General features: G+C 39.0%; 2 protein-coding genes and 1 non-coding gene across 3 annotated transcripts; 1 reads left to right on the top strand and 2 right to left on the bottom strand.

Annotated features, from left to right (window-relative positions):
- Nucleotides 1–1,224: 1,224 nt before the first annotated feature.
- LOC149820817 (receptor-like protein kinase FERONIA) lies at nucleotides 1,225–4,736 on the bottom strand. The gene has a single exon (XM_089982056.1). The coding sequence runs from the start codon at nucleotides 4,136–4,138 to the stop codon at nucleotides 1,394–1,396; it is 2,745 nt and encodes a 914-aa protein (XP_089838182.1). The 5' UTR covers nucleotides 4,139–4,736; the 3' UTR covers nucleotides 1,225–1,393.
- Nucleotides 4,737–11,752: 7,016 nt separating this feature from the next.
- On the top strand, nucleotides 11,753–16,940 carry LOC149820816 (uncharacterized). The gene is made up of 8 exons (XM_089982775.1): nucleotides 11,753–13,138; nucleotides 14,046–14,126; nucleotides 15,400–15,474; nucleotides 15,595–15,639; nucleotides 15,756–15,845; nucleotides 15,923–16,024; nucleotides 16,397–16,574; nucleotides 16,663–16,940. The coding sequence occupies exons 1-8, from the start codon at nucleotides 12,302–12,304 to the stop codon at nucleotides 16,677–16,679; spliced, it is 1,425 nt and encodes a 474-aa protein (XP_089838901.1). The 5' UTR covers nucleotides 11,753–12,301; the 3' UTR covers nucleotides 16,680–16,940.
- A 2,025-nt stretch (nucleotides 16,941–18,965) lies between these two features.
- Nucleotides 18,966–19,039, bottom strand: TRNAI-AAU (transfer RNA isoleucine (anticodon AAU)). Its single transcript has one exon. It is a non-coding gene; the product is annotated as a tRNA-Ile (tRNA).
- Between the last annotated feature and the right edge of the window lie 7,502 nt (nucleotides 19,040–26,541).

The raw sequence follows: 26,541 nt of genomic DNA, 5'->3' as shown, positions 1-26,541 counted from the left end.
GGGAGTGGGGTGGGCTCGACACCCAGGCCGAGCTTGGCCCCAACCCTGACAGAGAGAGATGGGGTGGGCTGGGCTCAGTTGCCAGGCTGAGCCTGGCCCCACCCAAATATATATATATATATATATATATATATATATATATATATATATATATATATATATATATATATATATATGGAGAGAGAGAGAGAGAGAGCAAGGAGGGAGCACCCCTCCCTGGCTACAAAGAAGCTGAGAGGGGCGGCACCCCACCTATGCTGAAACCAGGATGCAGGGAGGGGCGACGCTCCTCTCCTACAAAATGAGAGAGGGGGGGGGGCTACGCTTTTCCCCTGACCACAGAGACAGGGAACCAGGGAGGGGGCGACCCCCCCCCCCAAAACCCAATTAACAAAGGGAAAACAGGGAGGGGCATCACCCCTCCTCCGTAAAAAGGAGAACCAGGGTAGGGGCAACACCGCTTCCCTGTTAACAAAAAGGAAAATAGGGAGAGGTGTCGCCCCTCCTCTGTAAAAAGGAGAACCAAGGAGGGGGTGAGGGGTGACGCCCCTCCTTGGCGAAACAGGGAGCGGGGAGGGGGACAACACCCCTTTCCCAACTCAGAGCGCAGAGGGAGGGGGTTGCGCCCCTCCCCCAACCTTAGAGAGAACAGGAAGGGGGCGGTGCCCCTCCTTGCAAACCGAGAAAACAGAAGGAGACGAAGAGAAGAGGGAAAGAGAGATGGGGAGAGGAAAAGAAAGAGAGGGCTCACCTGAGAGGAAGCCGAAAGAAGGGAGAGAAACACGGGAGGGGAGAGAGCGAGAGGTAATAGGGAAAAGAGAGAGAACGTCAGGGGGCGCCTTTTCATAAAAGAAGAGGCCCCATGTTTAAATAGAAAAGCACAGGGATTTTACGGATCTAGGTCAAATCTGGATCCAACTTTTTTTTTAAAAGAGATTTTACAACCTTAGAGAGCCTGTAACGTGTGATTAAACATACGTAGGCCCACCCTATTTTTTCCAACAAAAACCACCAATTCCAAGCGTCAATTGACAAATCACAAAGAAAATGGCTATAAAACTGGAGTCCAGTGCAAGGAGCACAGCTCAGCAAAAATTAGTGGAAGGTAGGTAGCTAAGATTCTCTCTCTCTCTCAAAAGGATTTTTTTCAATACTATCCTTGGATAATGAATAAACCGTACAATATTCATTATAAAAACATCAAAAAAAAAAATAGACATGCACTGACGCACAAGGCAAGGTGCTAGTGGTTTCAATATTAAACCAACATTAGCAATGAAAAATCTACGATTACTTCTTACAAAGCATCAGAAGCAAAGAACTTACTATTCAAAATGACACTTCTTACTGTGATTGATCATGGTGACCAGATATTTGGTTGCTGCAGAGGGCTTCACCGGCCCTTTGGATTCACCAGTTGGGAAAACACAGCACTTGGTGTCAACCCATCTGAATCTTCGCTGGTGAGGCTCCTCCCTCCTAAGCTCACCCCAGTAGTCTGTGTGTCGATTAGCCCATCCAAACCACCAACTTCGTCGACTTGCTTACCCACCACAGAGAACTGCAACGCTTCATCATCTGCATCACCAACAAAACCTTCGCCCATTCCCTTCTTGTTCGCCTCTTCGGCCGTCTCTTGCAACTGCAGAGCGAATTCCAGATTCCATAGCACATCACCCATGGATGGGCGGTCTACTCCCTGGTCGGCCACACATTTCTCCGCTATTTCTGCAAACTTGCGGAAACACTCCGGTGTGATTTTCCCTCTCAAGAAGGGATCGATGATCTGCTCCAGTATGCCCTTCCTTTGACAATGCAGTGCCCACTCAGCCAGGCTGACCTGCTCCTTTGGTAGTGCTGGGTTAAGAGCAGGGCGTGCGCAGAGGACCTCAAACAACACGACACCTAAGGAGTAGACATCAGATTTATCAGTAAGCTGCTGCCTGCGGTAGTACTCTGGATCGAGATAACCAAAGCTGCCCTTCACGACAGTGCTCACATGTGTGTGATCCATGGCTGGGCCAGTTTTTGAGAGCCCAAAATCAGAAACCTTGGCAACCCATTTCTCATCGAGAAGTATGTTGGTGGTCTTCACATCTCTGTGTATGATAGTGTGTTTGGCACCAGTGTGAAGATAGTGCAATCCGCGTGACGCACCAATGCAGATCTCGAGCCTCTGTCTCCAAGATAAGGGTGGTTTATTTGTCTTGTAGAGATGTTCACGCAGGGTTCCATGAGCCATGTAGTCATAAACCAAAATCATCTCACAATTGTCCTCACAGTAGCCAATCAGAGAGACCAAATGGCGGTGGCGGAGTTTAGAGAGCATCTCAATCTCGGTCTGGAATTCGTTAACTCCCTGTTCTGAAAGTGGGTTCCCTCTTTTGATGGCAACTTTTGTACCATTATCAACATCACCTTTGTAGACCTTGCCGAAGCCACCAACCCCCAAAAGGAGGGATTCATCAAAGTTGTTGGTGGCTGCAATTATCTCCGAGATTGTGAAATGCCGACATAGATTGGCAGGAAGAGAAGACGTATAGCTGCCAGTAGCACCAGTCTTGCCAGAGCTTGTTGATGTAGTGGACATCGTGGTCGACTTGCCATTTCCAGTATGTGAGTAGAGTGACAGAGGTAGCCACCCAGATGGGCCACTGTCGCTCCCTTTGTGCTTCCTGGCCTGCCTCCACCGCCTGCACAAGAAAAAGCAGATGCAAGCTCCAACAAGAATGACCGCTACGCCACCCACAACTCCTCCAATAACTGGGCCTTGTGCACCGCCACTTTTGCCTTGAGAAGGATTGCTTGTTGGTGGCAGTGGGGGTTGAGCTGGTGGCAAATTGGGAGTGGGTCCAGCAAGGTTGCCAGAGGAATCATTAACCTTGAAGAGCTCAAGTCCATTAAGAATTGAATCAAGATACTGCGTTGTAGATCCCACAGAAGGATGAAGTGCAACCCATAGATCGCTCTGTTCACCATTTCCACCAGGTACGTATAGGGCATAGTCTTGATACACAGGCACACCAGTGTAGCTAGTAGAAGTGACCTCTTGCATTGCATAGGAAATTACATCGAATTGGGACATTGCTGTTTGATTATTAACAAACACATCAAACACCCTCTGATTGATTTTGTAGAACTCCGATTGAATCTCGCAAAAATGGAGCCTCAGCAGGTAAAAGAATCCATTATCCACTGTAATCAACCAAGTGAGGTTGTAATTCACATTCACGGACATATTAGGTCCCATTGAGCGAGCAGTCAGATATACATCAGCTGGAGCAGTGTAGTCAGGGACTGATGGTGGATAGCGAACGGTAACATTAGGATCCGCAGGATACGAGACTCCTTCACCAGCACCATAGATATAAGGAGTATCATCATACCAGATTCGGGAGAGGTTTGAGTCTGCAACAGGGGAGATGTATTGTCCACCCACATTTAACCGAACAACCGTTTGAAGAGCAGAGGAGCTATATATTGGGTATCGGTTATCGGGTGACCCAACGAGGGCTGATGAATTGGAGGGGCCGGAGCCAAAAAGTTCTGGTGATGAGACAATCTCAATGCCATTGACAAAAGCATAGGAATTTGTGATGTTGCCTGAGGGGGTAAATGTAAGTTTGAGAGAATCCGTGGAGACGGTGATAAAGAATTCACGGACGATGTAAGCCTGAGTGAGGGCCAGAGCAGTGATAGAAGCGCTGAAATTCTTCAGCAGAGTGTAAGGTCCGGCTTGAACAGAGAAGACGGCATTGTCAGCATTCAGATTGTTGTAGGAAGAAGGATAGAAGTAGAGGCGGACAAAATGGCGGCCATTGGACAGAGGGAAATTGTAGGTTGCAGCAGAATTGAAGATCCTCGCCGTCATATAAGGGATTTGGGAAGGGAGGGAAGGATCGGAACTGGCAGCTTGGGCGGAGAAGGAACTCGCTGAATTAGCAGGGGCGAAGAGCGAATTTGAATCTCCAGTCCACCGGCGGTTGTCACCATCGTTAGCATCAGAAGACGCACCACAGTTCAGAAGGATGTTATCAACAGGGACAAAGGAAGAGGTGGGCTGTACCACGAACGAAATCAGCAAGAAGCAGAGAATGGTGAAGGGAATCAGCGGTTGAGAAGAAGATGATCGCTTCATTTCTACCTCTAAATCCGCTAATCTAAAGCTAACTTTAGGAAATGGAGAAGCCTCCTTCACAAGCGGACATCCGCAAGAGAAAAATCACAAATTCCACAGAAAATCCAGAAAATAAACGGCCGAGAATCACAGAAACAACAAAATGGAGACCTCAATGACCGCGACTAGCTTCCACTCTCACCTTGAGGAGAAGAAAAAGAGCAAGATCTCGCCGATCTCAACAAAACTATGGTTTTCCCACGCGCCGGACGGAGAAACCACCGGAAACACGGCGAGACCAACGAGATGAGAAACACACTCTCGGAGTGAGAACCCGTGAGAAAAACCCCAGCGTTCTGGCTCCTTCAAGCCATCCCTCGAAGATCCTTCCCTTAGATCAACAAACGGACGGTGGAGATTCAAGGCGTACCTGAGAACCAGAGCATGCGAGGAGCAGAAAGAAGGCGGCTTTGGACTCTCCGGTAAAATCCGCCGGGCATGAGAGAATTTCGCCGGAAAATGCGTCGGATTACGGCTATCGATCTTCAAGGTAAGAGAGAAAGACGAGGAGAAAAAGATTCGTATGATTCCGCGTTGCCGGGAGGGTTTCGGCCTTTCATAATGCGGGACAGGCTGTAACCTGTAAGAAGCAAAGCATCACTTGGGACAGGTGCTCCTCCTCTGTACTGTACGTAACGTGACCGAGCGTTAGGAATGGCTTTTATCCTCACCGACGTTACTAATTATTTTTAAAAAAAAAAACTTTATTTTTTTTTTATAGGCAAGCTACGGTTAAGCATACCCACCAGTTAACAACGTACCATTGGGTTTTGAACTTGCAACGTCCCAACACAAGGTCACGTGCACTAACAGCTCCTCCCAAACCATACACAGCCATGCACCAGTGAAGTTTGATCCTGTCCCGCATTTCCTTTTATGACATGTGTTAATGGGCTCAACATTGACAAATTATGTTTACTCGCGCCTTAAGTGTATAATAAAATTGGCACTTAAAGAGTTACTTGCGTTTGGTGAACCCTAGTTAATTAAACAAAACAAGATTAGATGCATTTTTCATAATTTAAAATAACCCTCGTAGTGGTTCACTTAAGTGGTCCGCCTTCCCGCAAAGGTAAAACTTCGGGTTAAGTTGAAGACACAATCATCCAGTCCAGCCTTAAGTGCCCCAATCGTGATAAAGTTTAGTGGCAATGCAATTATAAAATAATAATAAGAAGAAGAAAAAGAAGGTCTTGTCCCATCTCTTCTCTCAGCATGACATATGCTCACAGCTAGGGGTGCCAATAGTGTCGGGTTGGCGGGTAGACCCCACCGGTTGGCAGGTCAGCATACCTCAACCCGAACCTGACCCGTTTATTAAACGGGTCCGCTGTGACAAACACAAACCCGGCCCGTTTAATAAATGGGTAACCCGACACCACTTGCCAACCCATTTAATAAATGGGTTGGGTCGGGTAAACGGGTTCTCAGGTTTGCGGGTTGGCAGAACCCACCTAACCCGTTTATTAAACGAGTCAGGCGGGTTGGCATAGCCCTAACACGAACCCAACCTGTTTAATAAACAGGTTAGGCGGCCGATCGACCCGTTTATTAAACGGGTTCATTTTTTCCAAACCCGAACTCGCCTAAGAGGCGGGTCATGTCAAGTTTTGCCACCCCTGTTCACAGCTCTGACAAAACATGCTTTCAGATTTTTGGTGTTTTTTTGAAATTTTAACTTTACAGAAATGATTGATTTACTAGAAATTCTACACTTGCATTTTGGATAAAAAAAATAGTATTTAGAGCCTCAAAAATTTATAAAATTGTAGGCCATTGATTTATGAAACCTTATAAAAACATATCTATGCATCGGAATCAAATGCTACAAGATTCTTATAAAAAAAACAGGCGCACCATAGATCACATCTGTAAGGTCAGAATTTTGAAAAAAAACACAGAAAACCCATAAATGTTAATTAGTGGGGTAGGTTTAAGAGGTTTTCTGTTGAGTAGGTTTTGGTTCTCCTGTTCTGGGCAGCCTTGGATAGCGACACTCATTTTTTTTTTTTGATAAAAAATAATTTACATGGCTAACTTTTTGCTTCTAATATAAAAAAATGGGCCTCCTTATTACGTGCTTAATATTTTCCGCAAACTAGGAAATAGACGCATGTTCTTACCATAATCCATTAACTTGAGTTAAATCTCTCTTAAATTGAATCAAAATGACAGTAGTACATTTCTCTCTTATGAAGGTAAATAAGTATAATTTTTTTAATCTACAAAAAACAATTCCAGAAATTAAGGAAAAAATCATGTTTTTCTAAGATGATGGATGTTAACACTTGGGTCTTTATTTGATAGTTTCCAAGAAATTTATACTTTTTTTTTTTGTTTATGCAATTACATCCCTAGCTCGGCGCTCATTTGGTGATGGCAATTTGTGAAGGTCACCAAGTTAGTTGACTGGATGTCACAAGTTTGAAACCCATAGGTCCCAATGTCTAAGTTGGATGTACTCCTGGGTAGGCAGGCAAGGACCTCAAGGATTTTTTTTTTACCCATTTGTTCTAGATCTCACTCCTGCATGGCATGCCTAACCCAAGAGAGCAAAGATGAAGCTGTAGACTAGCTGGAATGTGGACCATCATGGGCTTGTCGTAAGCCGCTTGGGTTCGACATAAGAGGGGTCGGTGAACAGGTGACCTTCTAACAACTATTTTGTTCACTTTTTTCGAAGAGTTGGAACCCTGGCCAAGTGCTGGGTCACTTAATGGGCCAGCTTGCCCCTTATGTGAGGTCACCGGCACCCAAGCCCATACAGAGATCACCAATTAAAGGCACCTGCACATCTGGTTACAGCCGAACCTGGGACGAAAGAGTCAGCACCTTCTCTCCATGTTAGCTCTATTTTATGATAGATCTGAACATATTAGGCTCTATTTTTAGTTCTGCCCCATAGTTTTGAAGTATTTTATGATAGATCTGAACAGTTAGATATGATTAGTATGCTCGATTTAGTATCATGTTTTTTCGACGAAAAAACTCTCAATTTTTGGATTTTAAAGGGGTAATAAAATCAATGGCCCACAAAGTACAAAAATTTCATCACTCAAAAACTCACTTTTTTAAACATCACAAAAGTACAATCCAAGGTTTGACCCTTAGCAAACAAATCATTTTGAGCACATCTATGTAGTTAGATTGAGTCTATACAACTTGCACCTATGATTAGAGATGAGCATAGGGTCAGCCTGATACCGGCTCGGCCTGGCCCGTTTACTAACTGGCCGGGTTTTGGCCCAGCTCTTAATGGGCTCAGATTTGAAGAGAACCCATTAGCTCAACCGGCCAATGTGAAGCAGGTCGAGTCGGGTCCGGTCCAACCTGGTTCAGTCCAAACCCATTTATAGTTTATTTTTTTAATAAAATTAATACATTAATTCTTAGAATACCAAAAAAATGAATTAAATAAAAAAACTTAAAATTAATAGTTACCTATTCTTAAAATTAACAAAAAATAAATTAAATGTAAAAGTTAATTTATACATTTTTTATATTATTAAATTTTTTAATAAATAACTCATGCTCATTGGCCCGGGATAGGCCCAGCCCACTTATATAATGGGCTGGATTTCAACCCGGTACCTAAAGAGCCCGGGCCTAAAATCATGGCCGGAACTCGGCCCATTATAACAATTATCCACTTAATGGGTGTATTTGACAGAAAGACCACCACATATTAAACCACTGATCAAATTAACTTTTACATTTGATTGCATGGACAGCAGCGTCCACGGGTCACTGCTGTCCACGCTTTACGTGCCCATACGGAACACTTGGAACATGGCATTCCGCATGTCCAGCGGGATACTTTTTTGGTGTCCCGTGGTTCACCCTCCTCCTGAAGCAGTACCAGTGGTGTCTAGAATACCTGGGACAAAAACTAAAAAATAAATGAAAGAAACATCTAGAACAAAAACTCGTCTTGTTCTTGTATATGCTATTCTTAATGAAAAACTGCCCAAAATAACTTATTTTTAATTTACAAAAGTCCACCAAACTTATATACCGGTTTGAAGTGTAAAACAATAAAAAGTAAGAATCTCCGCCTTTTTCTGAACAAATAACTCAAAACTAATTCAATTTTATTAAAGAAATCAATAACCAAGGCCTTTTAGAATTTGATTTTTTCATCTTTAATAATCATTTTTCTGTTAGGCTGTTTTTTTTTTATGAAAATCTGTTGAAGATTCATTAATTTTTAATAAGAAAATCACTATTTATGTTCAACATGATAAACAAATCATTGTTAATATTTAGCAGATTTTATCAAGGGCAGATCATGTGCAATGTGATTGCATACTTTTTGCACATATTGTTGGACTCTGTGTCTTTGGGATACAGCCTATCAGTTATGGGCCTAACATCAGATGGTGGGTGATCAGGTGCAGCGGCACACTTAAAGTGTACAATAGCATTGAATGTAATATCCAATTTACATAGGGTTCAAGAATGCATGGATCTTAACCCAATCCGGATTTGATACATGGGACAAATGCCGCCGAAGGACAAAACCGCCCTTACTAGGGAGTCATCCCACATTTGCAAAGAGCGTGGGCGGTAACGACCTGAGGTCCGACTCTTTTTATTTATTTTTTTGAAAGGCAAGCTAGGGTTAGGCAGACCCACAAAGAGACATGCACTGACAGCTCTTACCAACCACACACGAATCCCTTGATCGGACCCGAGATCCTACTTTTGCATCCAGAAATGCAAGTATTGGGGCAGTTGTCATCTTGGCAGGCAAACGCCCCCTTAAGTGACATCTGAGGACACAACTTATTAATTTATTTCTTGTTGCTTAATCATATCCAAACATATTCATATAATTCTAAGAAATAGGCAATTTTATCCAATGTTGTTACAATGGGTTCACTAGGTGAATTAGTATCTTTAAAAAAAAAAAAAGATTGAATAGAGCTGAATCAATCAACTTTTTACTATCATATGACATGTGTTATTAAAAAATAAAAAAATATTGAAAAAAATATAATCCCTTTATAAAATATTTGACAAATTAAAATTGAATCAGCCCCTTCTAAATCGTCTTTGAGCCAATTTGATCTGAATAGGCCAATTCAGACCAATTTTAACATTGATTTTAACTCACTTATATTTTTTACATCTTCAAGAATGTCCCTAAAATAAAATTAAGGGATAAGGCGATATCTCATATATTTTCATAGGAGTGACTAGAATATGAGAACTGAAAATATGAGAACTAAATGCAGGAACGCTGAATTTCATGGTTTTTTTGTTCTTTTTTCTTGAATCTAACCATACAGATGTGATCCACATTCTTGGTTTTATAAGAACTTGCTCTTGAATCATCTGATATTAATGCATAAATAAGATTTTTTTAAGGCTTCAAAATCAATGGCTAGTAATCTTCATAAACATTCAAGCATTCAAAAATCACATTTTTTTATAAACAATACACGATCTTGGTTGATTCTTACCATGTCAATCCAGTCCACATTTTGTATAAAAAGTATATTGTAAATGCCCATATCTCTAGTTATCATATCCCAGTGCCAAGTGGCCCACTAATTGCCCACCAGCTTTAAGTGACAGCCTGTCTACTTAAAGATACTTGGGCCCCACAAGTTGGTCAGTAAGAGGGAACAATTAGTTAATGAGGTGTTGGCAATTGGATAATGATAAAGTACAACCGCTTGCATCAACGCGGTTTCTGCACATGGGGGAGATTGGACTCCAGCAAGGGTCATGGCCAAACTGTCAGGGTCCATAACAGATGGCCGATCACGTTTCACCCGTTTGGATTAGGGGTGGCAAAATCTGACCCGACCCGCCAAGCCGCTTCTTATCCGGGTTAGGGTTTGGCTTAAACAAGTTTGTGTCGTAAACGGGTTTACCCGCCTAACCCGTTTATTAAACGAGTTGTGTACGTGTTAGGGGTATGCCAACCCGCTTGACCTGTTTAATAAACAGGTTAAGCGGGCGGGTCAACCCGTTTACAAGAACCTATCAACCCGTCGACCTGTTTATATATATATATATATATATATATATATATATATATATATATATATATATATATATATATATATATTAACTTATCTAACCTTAACTCCCACCCACCAACCCGTTTAATAAACTGGTCGCCGTGTCTTGTAATCGTGTCGCATTGACCCGACCCATTTATTAAACGGGTTAACCGTGTCGTGTTGGGTTACCCGTTTAATAAATAAGTCGTGTTCGTGTTTGCCACATCCGACCCGTTTAATAAACAGGTCCCAACCCAACCCGACCCTAGTTTGGATCACAGCTCCGGTCTTAAAAGGTTTTTGGGTGACAAAAACCTTGTTTTTATGTTTTTGGTCAGACAAAATAATAAAAAAGAGTCAGCCATTTTCCGTGGAATGGACAGCCCCATGGTGTCCGAGGGTTGGATTCTTAGGTGAGAAGCTTTTTCCGTTCTTTAACCATACTAATCTTTCTTATCGGCTGGTGGGTAGTTGGCCTGTCAAACCATTTTTTCAAAAAAGAAAAACCACCCATTTCTGATTACCACTGGCTGAAAAGTACCCACCCTGGAGAGGAGGTATCAGTTTGGCCACTTTTAGGCTGGTGGCCAGCTGAAAATGAGTGGTAGAAGTTTTTGGCATCCAAGCTCCAAAGGGGTTTGGCATAAGGGGATGGGACCTAGGCGGCTAAGCAGGTGGTCTAGGTTCAAATCTCATTGGCATCATCTCATGCGCAAAGTGAAGCATGACGACTCCTTGAGGGCGATCGATAAGCTCATGGAGTTTTACGCTGCCAGTACAACGATCATAAGTATGATCGGCAAAGCCAATGCATCTAGGTCTCTTATAGTAGAGGTGGTTTCTCCCTGTAAATATAAAAAAAAAAAATAGTTTTTGGCATTTAAGCATGCTAAAAACTTATATTTTGCATGTTAACTGAGTTCTTCACTGAAACACTCATATAGTCGAATGGATTGAGTTGTGCGATCCAAAATAAAGTTATCTGACCCATTATTCATGTGTGTTACAGCCGAGAACACAAAGAGCACAACCTCTTCTACAGTCAGAAACAAACGTTAACTTGGTACAACTGTTACAAAACATCTTGTTCCATTATTTTGTTCATTTGGTTTACAAACCTTCAAACAAACACTTAGTGTACCAATGCACTTGATCTACCTTCCTTCTTTTGTTGTTTGACTCAAAACTGACAAGTTGTACCTCAGAGATTTCACTTGATCTGCCATCGGTGTAAACCTACCCATGTGTCAGAATGGATTAGATTAACCGTACTCAGGATTTGAATTTTAAACTGTGCGTACTGTGCAAAATGCTCTCGCCCGTGGCAAACTGTTTCCCCATTGAGGAAATGGGGAGAACCGTTTTCATATGAAATCGTTTCTTATGGAAAAACATGGACCCCGCTAGCTATTAATTTATTCGTGGGCATTTGTTTCAGCCCCATGAAAAAAAAAACCCATTTACTTACGAAAATGAGCCACTTTCCCACTGTTTTGGGGGTGAAACAAACTTCCCTCCCAATTCTCGGTAAGTTAGCTGGTGCAGCGTACGCCGCTCGACCAGCCAAAATGCCACCGAGACCGAGTTGCTTCTGAGTGGGAAATCACAAACGCCACTCCCTGAGATCCCATTCCACCAAACGGGATCCCGCTAAGCGGAAGAACTCTTCGTCCCACCTTCTCTACGGTTTCGCAGAATGAGTAAACCCATCGATTGCAGTGCGAATTCGATCGATCGTTCGTGTTAGGGATGATGGCCGATCTGGCGTCGGCGGCGTGCTCGTCCACTCTGTTTGTTTCCGATCACAGAAACGGGAAATTAGGGCAAACCAGAGGTTTTTTTAGAGGGGAAATCATCGGAGACGGGGTTTCGGGGAAGGCGAATTCCTGGAAATTAGGGTTCTTGGCGAATTGTTGTGATTCGGGCAAGGTCGATGCTCGGCGTAGGAAAATTAAGGTTCGTGGGTGCAGATTCATGTTGAGCGAGTGTATGCGGTCGATCGTTTGGGGGCGGAATTGGGGAGATTAGGGTTTCGCATCACGGCTCCGGGAAAGTTGTTCCGCATAACAAGCGTTTGGGCGGTAGTGATGGAAAACTTTTCGGGGAATCGATGAGATTAGGTGGTTTCGATGCGTTTGGGAATTTGATTCATGAAGGTCTGGGAAGAAATCGGCGGTTACAGTGTGTACGATCAAGGAACGAGAACGATGCCTATAATCAAATATCGGGTTTTTGCAAATTTGGGGGATTCAGGCGGGGGGATTATGCAATGGGGATCGATAGAAACGGAAGAAGCGTGGAATCGGAGGCAGGAAATTCGCCAGAAAACTCAATTGCCTATTCCAGATTGAAAAGAGGCAAGTATGATGATAATGGCGTTCTCGAAAGCGAGAACTATGCTTCCTTAGGTACTGTCCTCGATCGGAGATTCAACAATGGTGGCAAAAAAGGTGAAAATTTCAACTTGGTACTCGGAAATGAGGAGTCTACAGGTTCTTCTCTCAAGGATTCATCGATGAAGAATGGGACATCAATTTCTTCAATGGTGCCTGAAGGTAAGGATGGGAGTTTAGCTTCTGAAAAGAGTTTTGATGGTAGTTCAATTGATCAGCTGGGAAAGGAACCGAGCACCATTATTTGTAGTACATTAGTTGAGGAAGATGAGCTACTGGTGGATCACGATTTACTAGAGTTGATAAGAGAAATGCAGCATGGTGAAAGTGGTAAACATGGTTTTGAACAAGCAGAATCTGGTGATTTAGTTGGAGGAGAAAGTATAAGTGGTGCACAAGCGGAAGGTGAAGAGATGGGGGACTTGGTTAAGCCTGGTCCACGTAGTGGCAGGCAAGTACTGAGGAGATCAAACATCCTTGCAAAGCAAGTTATTAGCATACAATCTGCCTTGAGCTTGGGTTTCGTCTCCCAACTTTGGGTTGATACCAAATCTGTAAGTCTAGCTTAGTTTTTACTTTCTAATAACTCTCACTATTAATGCCTACTTGATTTTCTTGAATCCGCGGTGGATGCTACTGAAAGAAGACAACTCTTTGCTGGGGAGCTTTGCATTGGAATGTAAACACCATTTCATTTGTTGCTAAAATGTGGTTTTGCCAAAATGTGGTGTTGAGGATGGAGTTGCCAAAAACATCCTCTTGTGAATGGTGTTGAAATGTGGTGTTGGGGCTGCCAACTCCATTCCCATTGCAGTGTTTTGGCAACACCATTGCCCGCAGAGTGCATGAGAGCACTGGGAAACCACAACACACCTTTGATTCAAGGCTCCCAAACAGAGGCTAATAGATGTACAATGAAAATGATTAACGTCAGGTTATATTTCTTTGTTATGTGTAAACTGAATTTCTGTAACCCTCATTCCCTGAAAGAGCCATTTTAAAGAGATTTACTTGGCCACCAGGAACTTGATCTAAGTAGAACATCATCTCCCTATGTTGGTTGTGGTAGATAGAATTTAGGACAAGATAAAGTCACGAGCTAAATTTTTTCTTTGATTCAAAGGAACCAGAGGAATTACGAGTGCCATTAACTATTCTATATTTAGCAAAGATATGCACATGCTTACCCAACAGACACAGCATGAACTATGTGTCCGCATGCACGTATGCGTGTGTGTATCTAATACATGGAAAACTCCATGTTCATAAAAAGTTTTACGTGCATGCATGTGTGTGTGTGTGTGTGTGATACATAAAAAAAAATCTATGTTCATGAAAACGTTTGTTTGTTGCATGTTTAGGAGAAAATGTAATGATAATATTTTGTCAATTTGATGATACAGTTTTATTAGTGATATGAAAGATATATTCTTAAGCATGCTATTGAAAATTTTAATCCAGTGGGTGGTGCTTGTGGTAGAGGTGAGGCCAAGCTTGTTATCAGGGGAAATGGAGAGGTTTCTGTTGAAGGATGTATATCGGGTATGTTGGCCTTATTGTGGAATGTTTAATTTTCTCATTCAGATGCCATATCAATTGCGTCATCAACATTTAAAAGTGAATTTCTGATAAGAGAAAGCATGACGAAAACTGCTAGAAGTCTTCAATCTCTTTTGACTAGTATCATATTTTGATAAGAGGGCATGATGAAAACTGCTAGAAGTCTTCAATCTCTTTTGACTAGTACCATATTCATGCATTGCATATATATTATACAATGAAAAATAATCACTATGATGGATTGTTGTTTCCTAACTGTATTATCAGTTGCTGGATCTAATCTTTGTAACTATGATACAGTGACTAAGAAATAGTTTTTCGTTGTATTTATCTCATACACATGGTAGCCACATGTGGTAGGCTAATGGGAGTTTGCTTTATTTGGAGCAACCAAACAGTTTGCTGCTATGGACTTTAGCGATATATAAAGGCTAAGGCATGTTTTAGCATTATTTTTGTTTTATGAAAACATAAAGAAACAATTGGACAAAGTTGTTAAAGTAAAATGAACAAAAAGCAGGAAAAAAACTATACTAAAAACATATAAAGTAAGACTTTTTTAATATTGTGATAATATCATGATGATATTGTGATATATATTTTTCTGAAAATTTGAAAATATTGCAATATCCTTTAATATTGGCTGATCTGGTTTTCTTGTAAATATTGCATTTTTTTCAAGATATCAGAAATATTTATGGCTATGAGTGGTTGTGATTTGAATTTTCGATGAATGTAGGTTGGTTGAGGTATTAAGGTTTGAGTACTTATAAAGGACAATTTGTAGAATGTAGATGAGGTTCAGAATAATTAGATCTTTGATTAGGAAGGGTTCAGGAAATTTGATTGGAAAATCCTTGTTGAATCAAATTGATGTTATTGCGATGCCACAGATGAACTAGATATTAGCGATGAAGAGAAGAAGCAGAGATGCTTGGTGAAGTAGCAATTGACAATTATATTCTGGCAGTACTTTTCTTAGAAACATCCCCTCTGCCGTGGTGCAGTCTGGGAGAGATTATGCTCTTTTTCAACAAATAGTATTACAACGATCAGCAATAAGATGCAGCAATACCAATTAAGCAGTTGCTTGAAAACCTGACGCGAACTTCATATATGTTTGCTGATAACTTGAAAATGACAGTTCTATGTTGTCATGGCCTTTTCTATTGCATGGTTCATTGCTGTGGAACATTTCCTGTTTGTGGTTTTAGAAGAGTTCATGTGCATATCTAATTCCTCATATTCATCACAGGTAGGGGATGTTGTGCTCGTCCAGGATGAGAGTGTAATGGAGAATGATCTTAGATTAATTGGTTTGGAGACATTGGTAAATCTGTTTGATTTCTTATTGACGGCCCAATCATTCCAACTAGTTGATTTTTTTCATAATTTGATATTTCACCACATACAACTATATGATAAGCTAACCATGATATCTGTTGTTTAGGTTGGATACAATATTATAACAGAGGGCCGCCTCACTATTGGGAAGGTGGGTCACTTTTTCCTGTATACATCTGACAATGCGGTGTTTTAACTTTTAACACATACATTCTTTTGAACATCATTGTTTAATTAGGAACTGGGCCCATTTTTGTTTGGTTTAAGGTGCGGGGCTACACTTTCAACATTAACTCTGGGACAGTCGAGTCCCTTGAACTTGACTCCTTCGGCATTTCCATTCTTCCAGCTAGTTTGGTATGATATTTCCAATTTTCATAACTGAATTGATAAATTCATCTTGATTTTGTTCATAATATGCTCATTTATTCCAGGTAAGCACATACTGCTTATTTGTGGAGGATGTGCTTGAAGTTGCATCTGATACCGTTGTAGTGCAAGAAGGTGCAGCTTCTCGTTTACAAAAACTAACCAAGGTCTGTATTCTTGTTGACTATGGGCAATGCATAGTGGATCTAAATCATCGTGTCAGCTTGTCAAAATTGATTTCCAGTGAAACTGGCTTCGTCTTGTAGCAACAGAGAAAATTAAAGAAAACTGATTTCCTGTGTTTTGTGTTGAGAATCAACAATTTTCTGAGTGATCACCCATTTATATATGACACAAACCAAAGATACACCACGAGCATTGCAGAGTATCTACACTTGCATGCCTGGAAGAGAAATAGACATACCCGAATCGACTTGCATATACCTGGAATTCGTTCTTTGTTCTTTGGTTGCATCTTGTGTCATTTCAGCAGAACAAGTATGATGCAGGAAACCTCAGGTGATCCTTTCTTGATGCAGGGATTCTGGGGTAATCAAAAGATAAAGGCTGATCACAATGACTATGAAAATGAATTCAAAATCCGATCAACGCAAAGGCGTGGCACTTGGAACCGATCTAGAGCTCGAAGTTTTTTATCCGAAATGCAAGAGAAGATTGGGATTTTCCAATGGATTATTGATGGTCCAGGACTCCAAGGTACACACTTGTTTTCAACCATTTTGGTTTTGTCTGAGATAGCTTCATATATGTATGCAAATCACCCTTCTTTTTTGTTTTTAATCAGAGAAAATATGCATCTGAGGTGCCTTGCTTGTAGCGCATGTGCCCAACTACATAGCCTCCGGTGTAAGCAGTGCCATGGATCCTTTGCCATTTTTCTAGATAGATCACCACTGATGAATCCTCTGGCTCAAGAAGGCACAGCTGCATATGCCATGATTGCACTCTCTTTGGGGCCAAAGTTATAAGCATGATCATTCAAATGTTTGTAAAAATAATAAAATATAGCAGGGAATGGAATAGGAAAAGAATTTATATATCTGATAGCTACTTTGGTTCATAACATATGGTGTGTTCTGCTGGGTCTGGTTCAAGTTCATGATGCTGAAGCCGTCTTGTATGTGGCTCACCTATGTACAAAGCCACCTGAACTGATTGCAGTCTGTCATAGAGACGCCATTTAAGGTCCCATGCCTGGGGACACGACAAAACATGGGACACACCATTACGATATGAACATTATTTTGTAAGTTTTACATGATGTTTAATAATATTTTGAATATGTTAAATATCAAAAATATATCTTTTACTAATTAAATAAAAAAAATCCATGCCCTCATGTCATAGTTTTCAAAAGATTGCACATTCGTGTCTACTACTATCTCCTGTCTTTGTGATATAGATTGTAATGCATCCTGAGGTATGCCATCGTGATTTGAAGTTACGAGCTTCTGTTGCAGTTGGAACAACGAGAAAAGCAGATAGAAACGGTATTTGGGAACAAATACCGAACATGTAGTTTAAGGAATTGAAACTGGACTCTGTGGAGATGAGAATGTTTGGAGCCATGGAATCCATAATCCACAGAAAATTCAGGCAGGCATTCTTCAGTGACATAAAAATTCCTTTCTCCTCGTTCGTCTGTGGAATATGGATTCCATACGCAATTCAAAGGACAGTCCTTGAAGCAAACACTAAGGGGGTGTTTGATCGTGCATCCCGCGTGATGCCGTGGCGATCAAATGCCGTCTCTCTCTCCATGCAATGACGGAGCAGCGAGGCCGGTGGTGAGGCCTTCTCTCTCTTTTCTTCTTTCTTCCTCTTCTCTTTCTCTCTCTCTTCATTTAGGGATTTTGTTTTTCTTTGATTTTTCATTAGGGTTTTTTTATTGGTTAGAGTTTTTTGCTTTAATTTTTGTTGATGTGGTTTTTCTCTTTGATTTTTATTGATTAGTGCTTTGAATCAAATATCTTTAATTAGGGTTTTGTTATTTAATTCTATTAGGATTTTCATTTAATTTTCTTAGGGTTTTTTTCTTTGATTATGAATTTAAATCAAATATCTTTAATTAGGATTTTTTATATTTAATTTGATTATACTTTTTTTCTTTGATTAGGGGTTTGAATCAAATTTCATTAATTAGGGTTTTTTATACTTAATTTGATTAATGCTTTTATTGTATTTGATTAGGGTTGTTTTTCTTTGATTTTCTTTGATTAGAGATTGAATTAGAGTTTTTAAAAATTAATTTTATTGTTTATTTATGGTTTCTTTGATTTTTTCTTGTAGTTTAAGATTTCTTGGTTTATTTATGAATTATTTTCTTGCATTTTAGGGTTTTATGATTTATTTATGATTTTTACATTTGTATATAAAATTTATGAATTCTTATTTTTCTCGTACCTAAAATTTAAACAATTTTCTTGGTACTTGGATTCAGTGTGAGGTCCATATTTGGATCTAAAAACCACATTTTTTTGATAAACTTTCATAGTCAGATATGATATGACACAAATCAAAATAATATCAAATGTTGAATACAAGTAGCACAACTTCTTGATCTTGTTCAGTTGAAACAAACAGTAGTACAATTATTATAAAACAGACAGAACATGTGTTATATTTTGTGGTTTTGTCACTAAAAACGTACAATTACGTTGCACCTGATCTTTTAAAGTGGCAACGTGCAAGCGGCAGCCTAGACCGTTGACAGACAAGGGACCAGTGGATTGCGTTGGGATCAGGTGCAACACAATTGCAATGTGCTGCTCCACCTGATCACCATCCATTTGCTGTTGGCCCCCACTCTAACAGGCTTACAACAGAAGATGGAGGGTGATCAGGTGCAGCCGCACATTGCATTTGTACAATGTGATTGCACCTGATCCCGCCTCTCGATTGGTGCTGGAGCTCAGAAATAAGGGTGTGAGTGGGTCCCAGTCCTGAATCCAATTGCTACAGAAATCCGGATAGGCTTGATCTGATGAGTGATAAAGTCTTTTTTTTTATAAGGCAAGCATGACACTTATTAATTTAGATAGTTTTCACCAAAAGAAAAAGGTAAAGAAAACTCCAATGGAAGATAAATGGCCCATGCAGGTTTCGAACCTGCGACCTTCGCGTTATTAGCACGACGCTCTAACCAACTGAGCTAATAGGCCAACTGTTATAACCAAGGCAAATTTATTTATATTTTAATTTTGTTCACCGGGAAATGATCCATCTGGGCTCACAAAAATCCATATTCTCAGTTTGGTTTCAGTCCATCCAAGAAAATTGCCTCTGTCTGTTATGTTCTGCTATTCAGTCCAATCTTTGACAAGCAATCAAACACCCCCTAAAGGACACGTAGAAAGCCATTAAACTCAAATTAAAAGGAAAATTGTCAGCCTTTCACATTTTTCTTATTTTTTATACGTTTCCCATGCACTCTCCTAGTTACGGCCACTATTAAATTCTTGGTATTAACTATCAACTATTATATGTGTTAGCAGATGGAAAACAAATTAACTATTCTCGCTCCAATTTTTCTTTTTATTTTGTTTAAACTTTGTAGCATATTAAATTTACAAATATTCATTGATTTCATTACAAGAAAAATACGTATTAGCGACAGACGCTATCCATCGCTAAGTCGTCGCTAAATACGTTAGCGACGGATTTGCCGATGGATAGCGTCCATTGCATAACCCTAGTCGCTAAACTGCGGCAGAATTTATCTGTCGCCAATTCGTTACTAAGTAGCGATGGATTAGTGACGAGTCATGTCCGTCGCTAATTCATCGCTAATTAGAGACTGGTTTGGTTATGCGACGGAATTTAATCTGTCACTACTATTTAACAAGGGATATGTATCCGTCGCTAATGCCAGTCGCCAATTTGGAGACGACCATTAACGACAACTTAAATTTCATCACAAACTGACGACTGCTTCAAATTGGCGATGGATAATATCCGTTGCTAATCCGTCGCTAATTTTTAATAAAAAAAATTTAAAGTTTTTTTTGAAATATTTTGAAACTCGAGAAAAATTTCTCGTTATACAATTCATATAACCTGCTTATAAAAAAAAGTACACATAAAAAATACATATACAGGTGAAACAAATTTAATACAAGTTCTAAGTTAAGCAAACTTTAACAACCAAATACAGTCATTGCCAAGTTATAATTAGTTACAAGTATGTCAAACAAATTAAACAAACGAATCTAATCCTCGCCAAGATTTTGGGCATCATCCTCTTCATTTTCTTGATTTGCCCCTCCCTCCATGCCTCCATCAGCTCCTCTACACTGATCATCCTACAAGAGAACCAAAATGTTGGTATTTGTAAACAAAATATAATAAAATAAATTATATGCAATGCACCTAATCTAATGCAACAAAGTAAATAGCCGAATGACACATAGACTAGCAATAAACTAAAGGACATTAACATAATTCAAATATGTGTTCTAAGACTGAAAAAAAATTATAGTGATTCAATCATGCATATATGTGTTCTAAGGTTGTCAAAGAATGGCATAGTGATTCACACATGCATATATGGTTTATAAGGCTGTCAAATAAATGTGTTATGTATCACAATCATGTATATATATGTTGCAAGACAGTAAAAAAACTTCCATAGTGATGAAATCATGCTTATATGTGTTCTAATGTTGTAAAAAAACTTTCATAGTGATTCAATCATGCTCATATGTGTTCTAAAGCAGTCAAAAACTTGCATATTGATTCAATCATGGATAAATGTGTTCTAAGGAAAATTTTATAGTAATTCAATCATGCATATGTGTGTTCTAAGGAAATAAAACAATTTCATAGTGATGAATGCATGCTTGTATGTGTTCTAAGGTTGTCAAAAAACTTTCATAGTGATTCAATCTTGCATATATGTGTTCTAAGGTTGTCAAAAAACTTGCATATTGATTCAATCATGCATATATGTGTTTTAAGGTTGTCAAACAATTTTCATATTGATTCAATCATGCATATGTGTTATAAGGTAGTCAAAAAACTTTCATATATGCTAATATCATACTCATATGTGTTATAAGGCAGTAAAAAAATATTCATAGTGATTCAATTATGCTCATATGTATTCTAAGGCAGCCAAAAAACTTTATATGTGATTCAATCATGCGTATCATATTCTAAAGCAGTCAAAAGATTTTATAGTGATTCAATCATGCTCATATGTGTTCTAAGGCAGTCAAAAAACTTTATATGTGATTCAATCATGCGTATCATGTTCTAAAGCAGTCAAATTTTTTTATAGTGATTCAATCATGCATATATGTATTATAAGGCATTAAAAAACTTTCATATATGCTAATATCAGGCTCATATGTGTTCTAAGATTGTCATAGTGATGAAAGCATGCTTGTATGTATTCTAAGGTTGTCAAAAAACTTTTTTAGTGATTAAATCATGCATATATGTGTTGTAAGGTTGTAAAAAAACTTTCATAGTGATTCAATCATATGCGTAGATGTGTTATAAGGGTGTCATAAAAATTGTATAGTGAATCAATCATGCATATATGTGTTATAAGGTGTTAAAAAAATTTATATTGAGGCAATCATGCATATATGTATTCAATCATACATATACTAGCTTGAAATCTAACGACATGAAACAAATGACATGAATCTTTATACCTGACGGGCACCAGAGCTCATGTTGAATGCAGATGAATTTCTCATGTCCTGAAAAAAGTTGCACAACTCATTACGGACAATGTTGGGAATGACTTCATTTAAAAAGTACTGCATTTTATCCTCAAGACGCTGACAGACATCATCTTAAGACATAACAGGGTCAATCAGACATTGGGAGTTGATGCTGGCGGGAGAACTCTAAGAGCCATGACCGCAGGAGGCAATGACTGTTGTGGTGTTCATGTTACTCCTAAACCCGAATACACGACCCTTTTTGGGTTCACCGGTTGCAGTCACCCATGATGCACGATCAAAATGCGAATACTGAGTGGAGGCATCGTCATATCGTTGTACCATTTGTTGCTCGTATGACTCCTACAAAGTAATGATTAGAATATGAATTAATAATTAAGAATTATAATGTTTATGATAACGTAATTCATAATAACTTGTATATTATAATGTTTATTAATACAATAAATACATACCGATGTCGCTCTCGCCTTCTCTGATACAAAATCTCTCGTGCTCTTATGTTTATATGTTTCAACAAACACATCCTTGTAGGGCACAATGTCTTCTTTTTCTACTTCCTGCAATGTTAAATGATAAAAAAATTAATTAATAAGTATGCAGAAATATTTACAAATTTGATAATATATATATATATATATATATATATATATATATATATATATATATATATATATATATATATATATATTGATGAGTTATCATTTTCTTCTGGCGACTCCCAAAAGTCTTAGATCCACCTGTATGTAGATGAACATCGGGCATCTTCGCTCGGTTTTGTGCAACCTTTGCTGAGCGGTTTCAAAATTCATTGCTCGCCCACTTATCGCACATGCACTCCTAATAATCTCTCCTGATAGTAGAAGGCCCATGACCCTTCTATTGCAGTGGATCATCTATCCTACCAACTACTTTTTTTGCTACAATCTTCATATTGTGCAGCATGTCGGGAAATCGATTAACAACCACCTTATGCCAGACTACCCTCGCATCTTTCTCCTCGTTTGCAGTCATGAAGCGATGGGAAACCTATAAATACTTTCAGAAAGTTAGCACATATAAATATGAAACACATTAGTTATGATAAACAATTGGATACCATGAATGATGACATTAATCTGTCCAATACCTTTGTCAGGTACTCTTTCCATTGCGCTACCAGTCCTGAAAGATGATGCAGTAGTGACTTTCTAATTTCTCGTATTACTTCTTGCTACTAAAACCCTTCACTGCACATGAATTGATACACATTAACAATCGATTGTTGATATACACTATTTATAAGATAAGTATTGGACAAGTGACAATGAAATACTTACGGTCGACTATCGATATACACTATTTGAATTACTCATTGTGTGCCACACTGAGAAGACCCTGCATCCGGCGTTGTCTCGTGATGTGTATGAGTAGCTGGTGTAGGTGGGTCATGTGTAGACGAAACATCACCTACAGAACAATGAGTTAGAAATTCACGTAATGCATATTTAAACTAATCAACTGTATAATTATTTAAATGATATACCTATCGAAGCAGCCCGTGAAGATGAATGCTCAGACTGGCTACCACTGGGTACTCGATGACTGTGACCTCTACGAACCATATTCTAACAAATAAAAAATGTCATGCAATACATTCAAACATTGCAATACTTTCAAATCATTCAAATCATTGCAATACATTCAAATCATTCACATCAAATATTGCAATACATTAAAATATAAGATATGACATCACTTGCTAATCATGGATAACTTATCCTTAACTTGCAATACAATTGGATCAGTTACACAACTCTATATCTTCATGGATACATAATCAAATTGAAAAAAACTTCATGCATGACATTCAAATATTGTAATACATTCAAATAATTCAAACACGTTATAATACATTTAAATCGTAACTCTATACCTATCGAAGATACATAATCAAATAAAAAATAACTTCATGCAATATATTCAAACATTGCAATACCTTTAAATCATTCAAATCATTGCAATACATTTGAATACATTCAAATCATTCACATCAAATAGCGGTATGTATTACAAGATGTATTTCACTAGCTTGAGAATGCTTCATCATCACTTGTTTGACTTTCATATTCTTCTTCTTCTTCCTCCTCCTCTTCGTCATCTTCTTCTTTTTCTTTATTTAGCCTGCATCCACTTGGTATATCATTTGGATCACATTCTTTCATGCATGTGTCATCGAACAATGGAGATATGACATGCATATCATGTGCGACATCGTGACCATAAGAGAAGTCATACATATCATTTGATTGATAGTAATCACCCTCTTCAGCAATCTTGTCTTCCTGTAACTGACCATACTCGGGGTATAGTTTAGACTTCACCTTACAAACTGCCCACCATTCATTTCTATCTGACTTTCTTGTACTCAGATATGAAGTATAGTAAACTTGTTGAGCTTGTGAGGATAATATGAATGATTCATATGTTCCAAACCTTGATTTATGATTCACCTCCACAATGCCTGAGGCTTTGTCAACTCTTGTTAATGTGGGATCAAACTAATGACACTTGAATAAAGTTACACTATTATTTATGCTAAAGTAAGTCAAGTCTATTATTTCTTCTATAACACCATAGTAGTCATGTTCATTTTCACCGTAGCTACTACCCTTGACACACACGCCACTATTCATCATTGACTTGTTTACATCATCTTTTGTATGGAATCGATAATCATTTACGATGTATCTGTTGTAACATTGCACATCTTTAGTCGGACCATTTTGTAAATCACATATTCCTTGATCTTTAACATCACCATGGCAGACCTACAAGCATAAACATTGACTGTGATCATGACCAATTAAGTATCTTATTGTTGTTTACACAGAAAGAATGTACACCATCATCCTTACCAACTCTTTCAACCATGCCGCAAATTTATTTTCACGTTCTTTCTCTACTTCTGCATCAATGAGATGTGAAAGTTTTCTTCGCAACTCCAGATCAAATCGTCTGCAATTAACAAAGACTTATATTACCGAACCATGTACGCACGTATAGAACTTAGTGTTACATATTAAGTATACTTACTCGATGTATGGGTCGATTGCTGAGCAATTAAAAAAGATATAGATTTATGCTGCGTCTTGCTCTCGATTTTTTAAGAGACTTGACCGGCAACTGCCAAATGCATGCCCAAGTGGTTGAAATATCGATAATTTGTCAGTTACAGTTACTTGTTCTCCATCATCGTTACGAGGCGGGCATGTATAACGTGTTGGAATTTGAGGTTCAAAGTACATAGATGAGAAATTTGAAATTTCTTCTAAAGTGTACGCCTCACAAATAGAGCCCTCTACTCTTGCTTTATTTTGAATCATTTTTTTGAGGTCAAACATGCATCTGTCAATAATACACATCTTGGATTACAATAAATTTCTCAATAGCATTAAAAAGAAAAATATAAAAAAATATATACCTTTCAAATGAGTACATCCACCGATATTGCACAGGACCACCAACCCTTAGTTCATATAAAAAATGTATGATCACATGTTCCATAACATCAAAAAATGTTGGTAGAAAAATCTTCACTAGCTGACAAACAGTAGTGACGACAAAATCTTAGAGATTCTTTACCTTAGATACTATGACTTCTGATGCGCATAATGTTCTAAAAAATCTACTCAACTCGGACAATACCATGCATATAGGTTTGTCTAACATATCATAGAATGCTAGGGGTATCAACCGTTGTATAATGACATGACAATCATGGCTCTTTAACCTATATAAATGTCCCTCGTCTATCTTTACAGCCTGAGCAATGTTAGAGACGTATCCATCTGAAAATATCAACTGTCTCAACCATTGACATATCTGCTTTACTTGATCTGGTCCACGCACATACCTTGCCTTTGGTTTCAGTACTTTGTCATTGTACTCTTTGAGTTCTAATTCTAGTCTTTTATATATTACTTTTAAATCTATACGGGCCTTCGAATTATCCTTCATTTTCCTTTTCACATTCAGTACCGTATTGAACACATTATCAAACACATTTTTCTCTACATACATGACATTCAAATTATGTCGTATCAATAAGGTCGGCCAATATGGTAGTTCTCAAAATATAGATTTCTTTGTCCAATTATGATCCTTCCCAAATCCAAGGAAGGGCATCAGCCTACGGGCATCTGTCAGTCCACATGGTAAGTATCGCAATCTTCTTAAAATCTCTATGTCAGACAACCTTGTGGGTGAACCTTCCATTTCAGTTGTGCCTGCTCGAAACACATTCCTTTGTCGTCGGAACAGATAGTCGCTGGGTAGAAATCGATAGTGACAATCAAACCAGCACGACTTCCTTTCATGCGTCAATCTAAAAGATTTTGTATCCTCCATGCAGTACAGACATGCCAACCTCTCTTGTGTGCTCCAACCAGAAAACATATCATATGCAGGGAATTCACTAATTGTCCATAGAACAACAACCTTCATATTGAAGTTTTATTTTTTTGTGGGCATCGTACATGAGAACACCATCATCCCACAATATTTTCAATTCATCAATCAATGGCCTTAAATATACATCAAGATTTTGGCCTCTATAAGTCAGACTAGGGATCAATAGAGACAAGAAAAGATTTTGACGCTTCATACACAAACTTAGAGAAAGGTTGTATGGGGTGACAAATACCGGCCAACACGAGTATGGAGTTGATCTACCCCCAAATGGATTAAATCCATCTGTATATAAACCTAGCCTAACATTTCTCACTTCCATTGTGAAGTTCTGATGAGTACAATCAAAGTGCCTCCAAGCTTCCACGTTAATAAGATGTGTGATCTTGTCTTCATCATGTCAAACTTTATTTGCATGTCATATCATGTGTTTAGCTGTTCTCGAAGATATATACAGCCGTTGCAATCTAGGGGTGAGAGAGAAGTAGCAGAGTGACTTATATGATACTTCTTTTGACCTT

Source organism: Nuphar pumila, chromosome 12 (assembly GCF_984573655.1).
Source record: "Nuphar pumila chromosome 12, dmNupPumi1.hap1.1, whole genome shotgun sequence".
NCBI classification, from domain to species: Eukaryota; Viridiplantae; Streptophyta; class Magnoliopsida; order Nymphaeales; family Nymphaeaceae; genus Nuphar; species Nuphar pumila.
The sequence above is the reverse complement of the archived record's forward strand: the minus strand, read 5'-3'. Positions and strand labels throughout refer to the sequence as shown.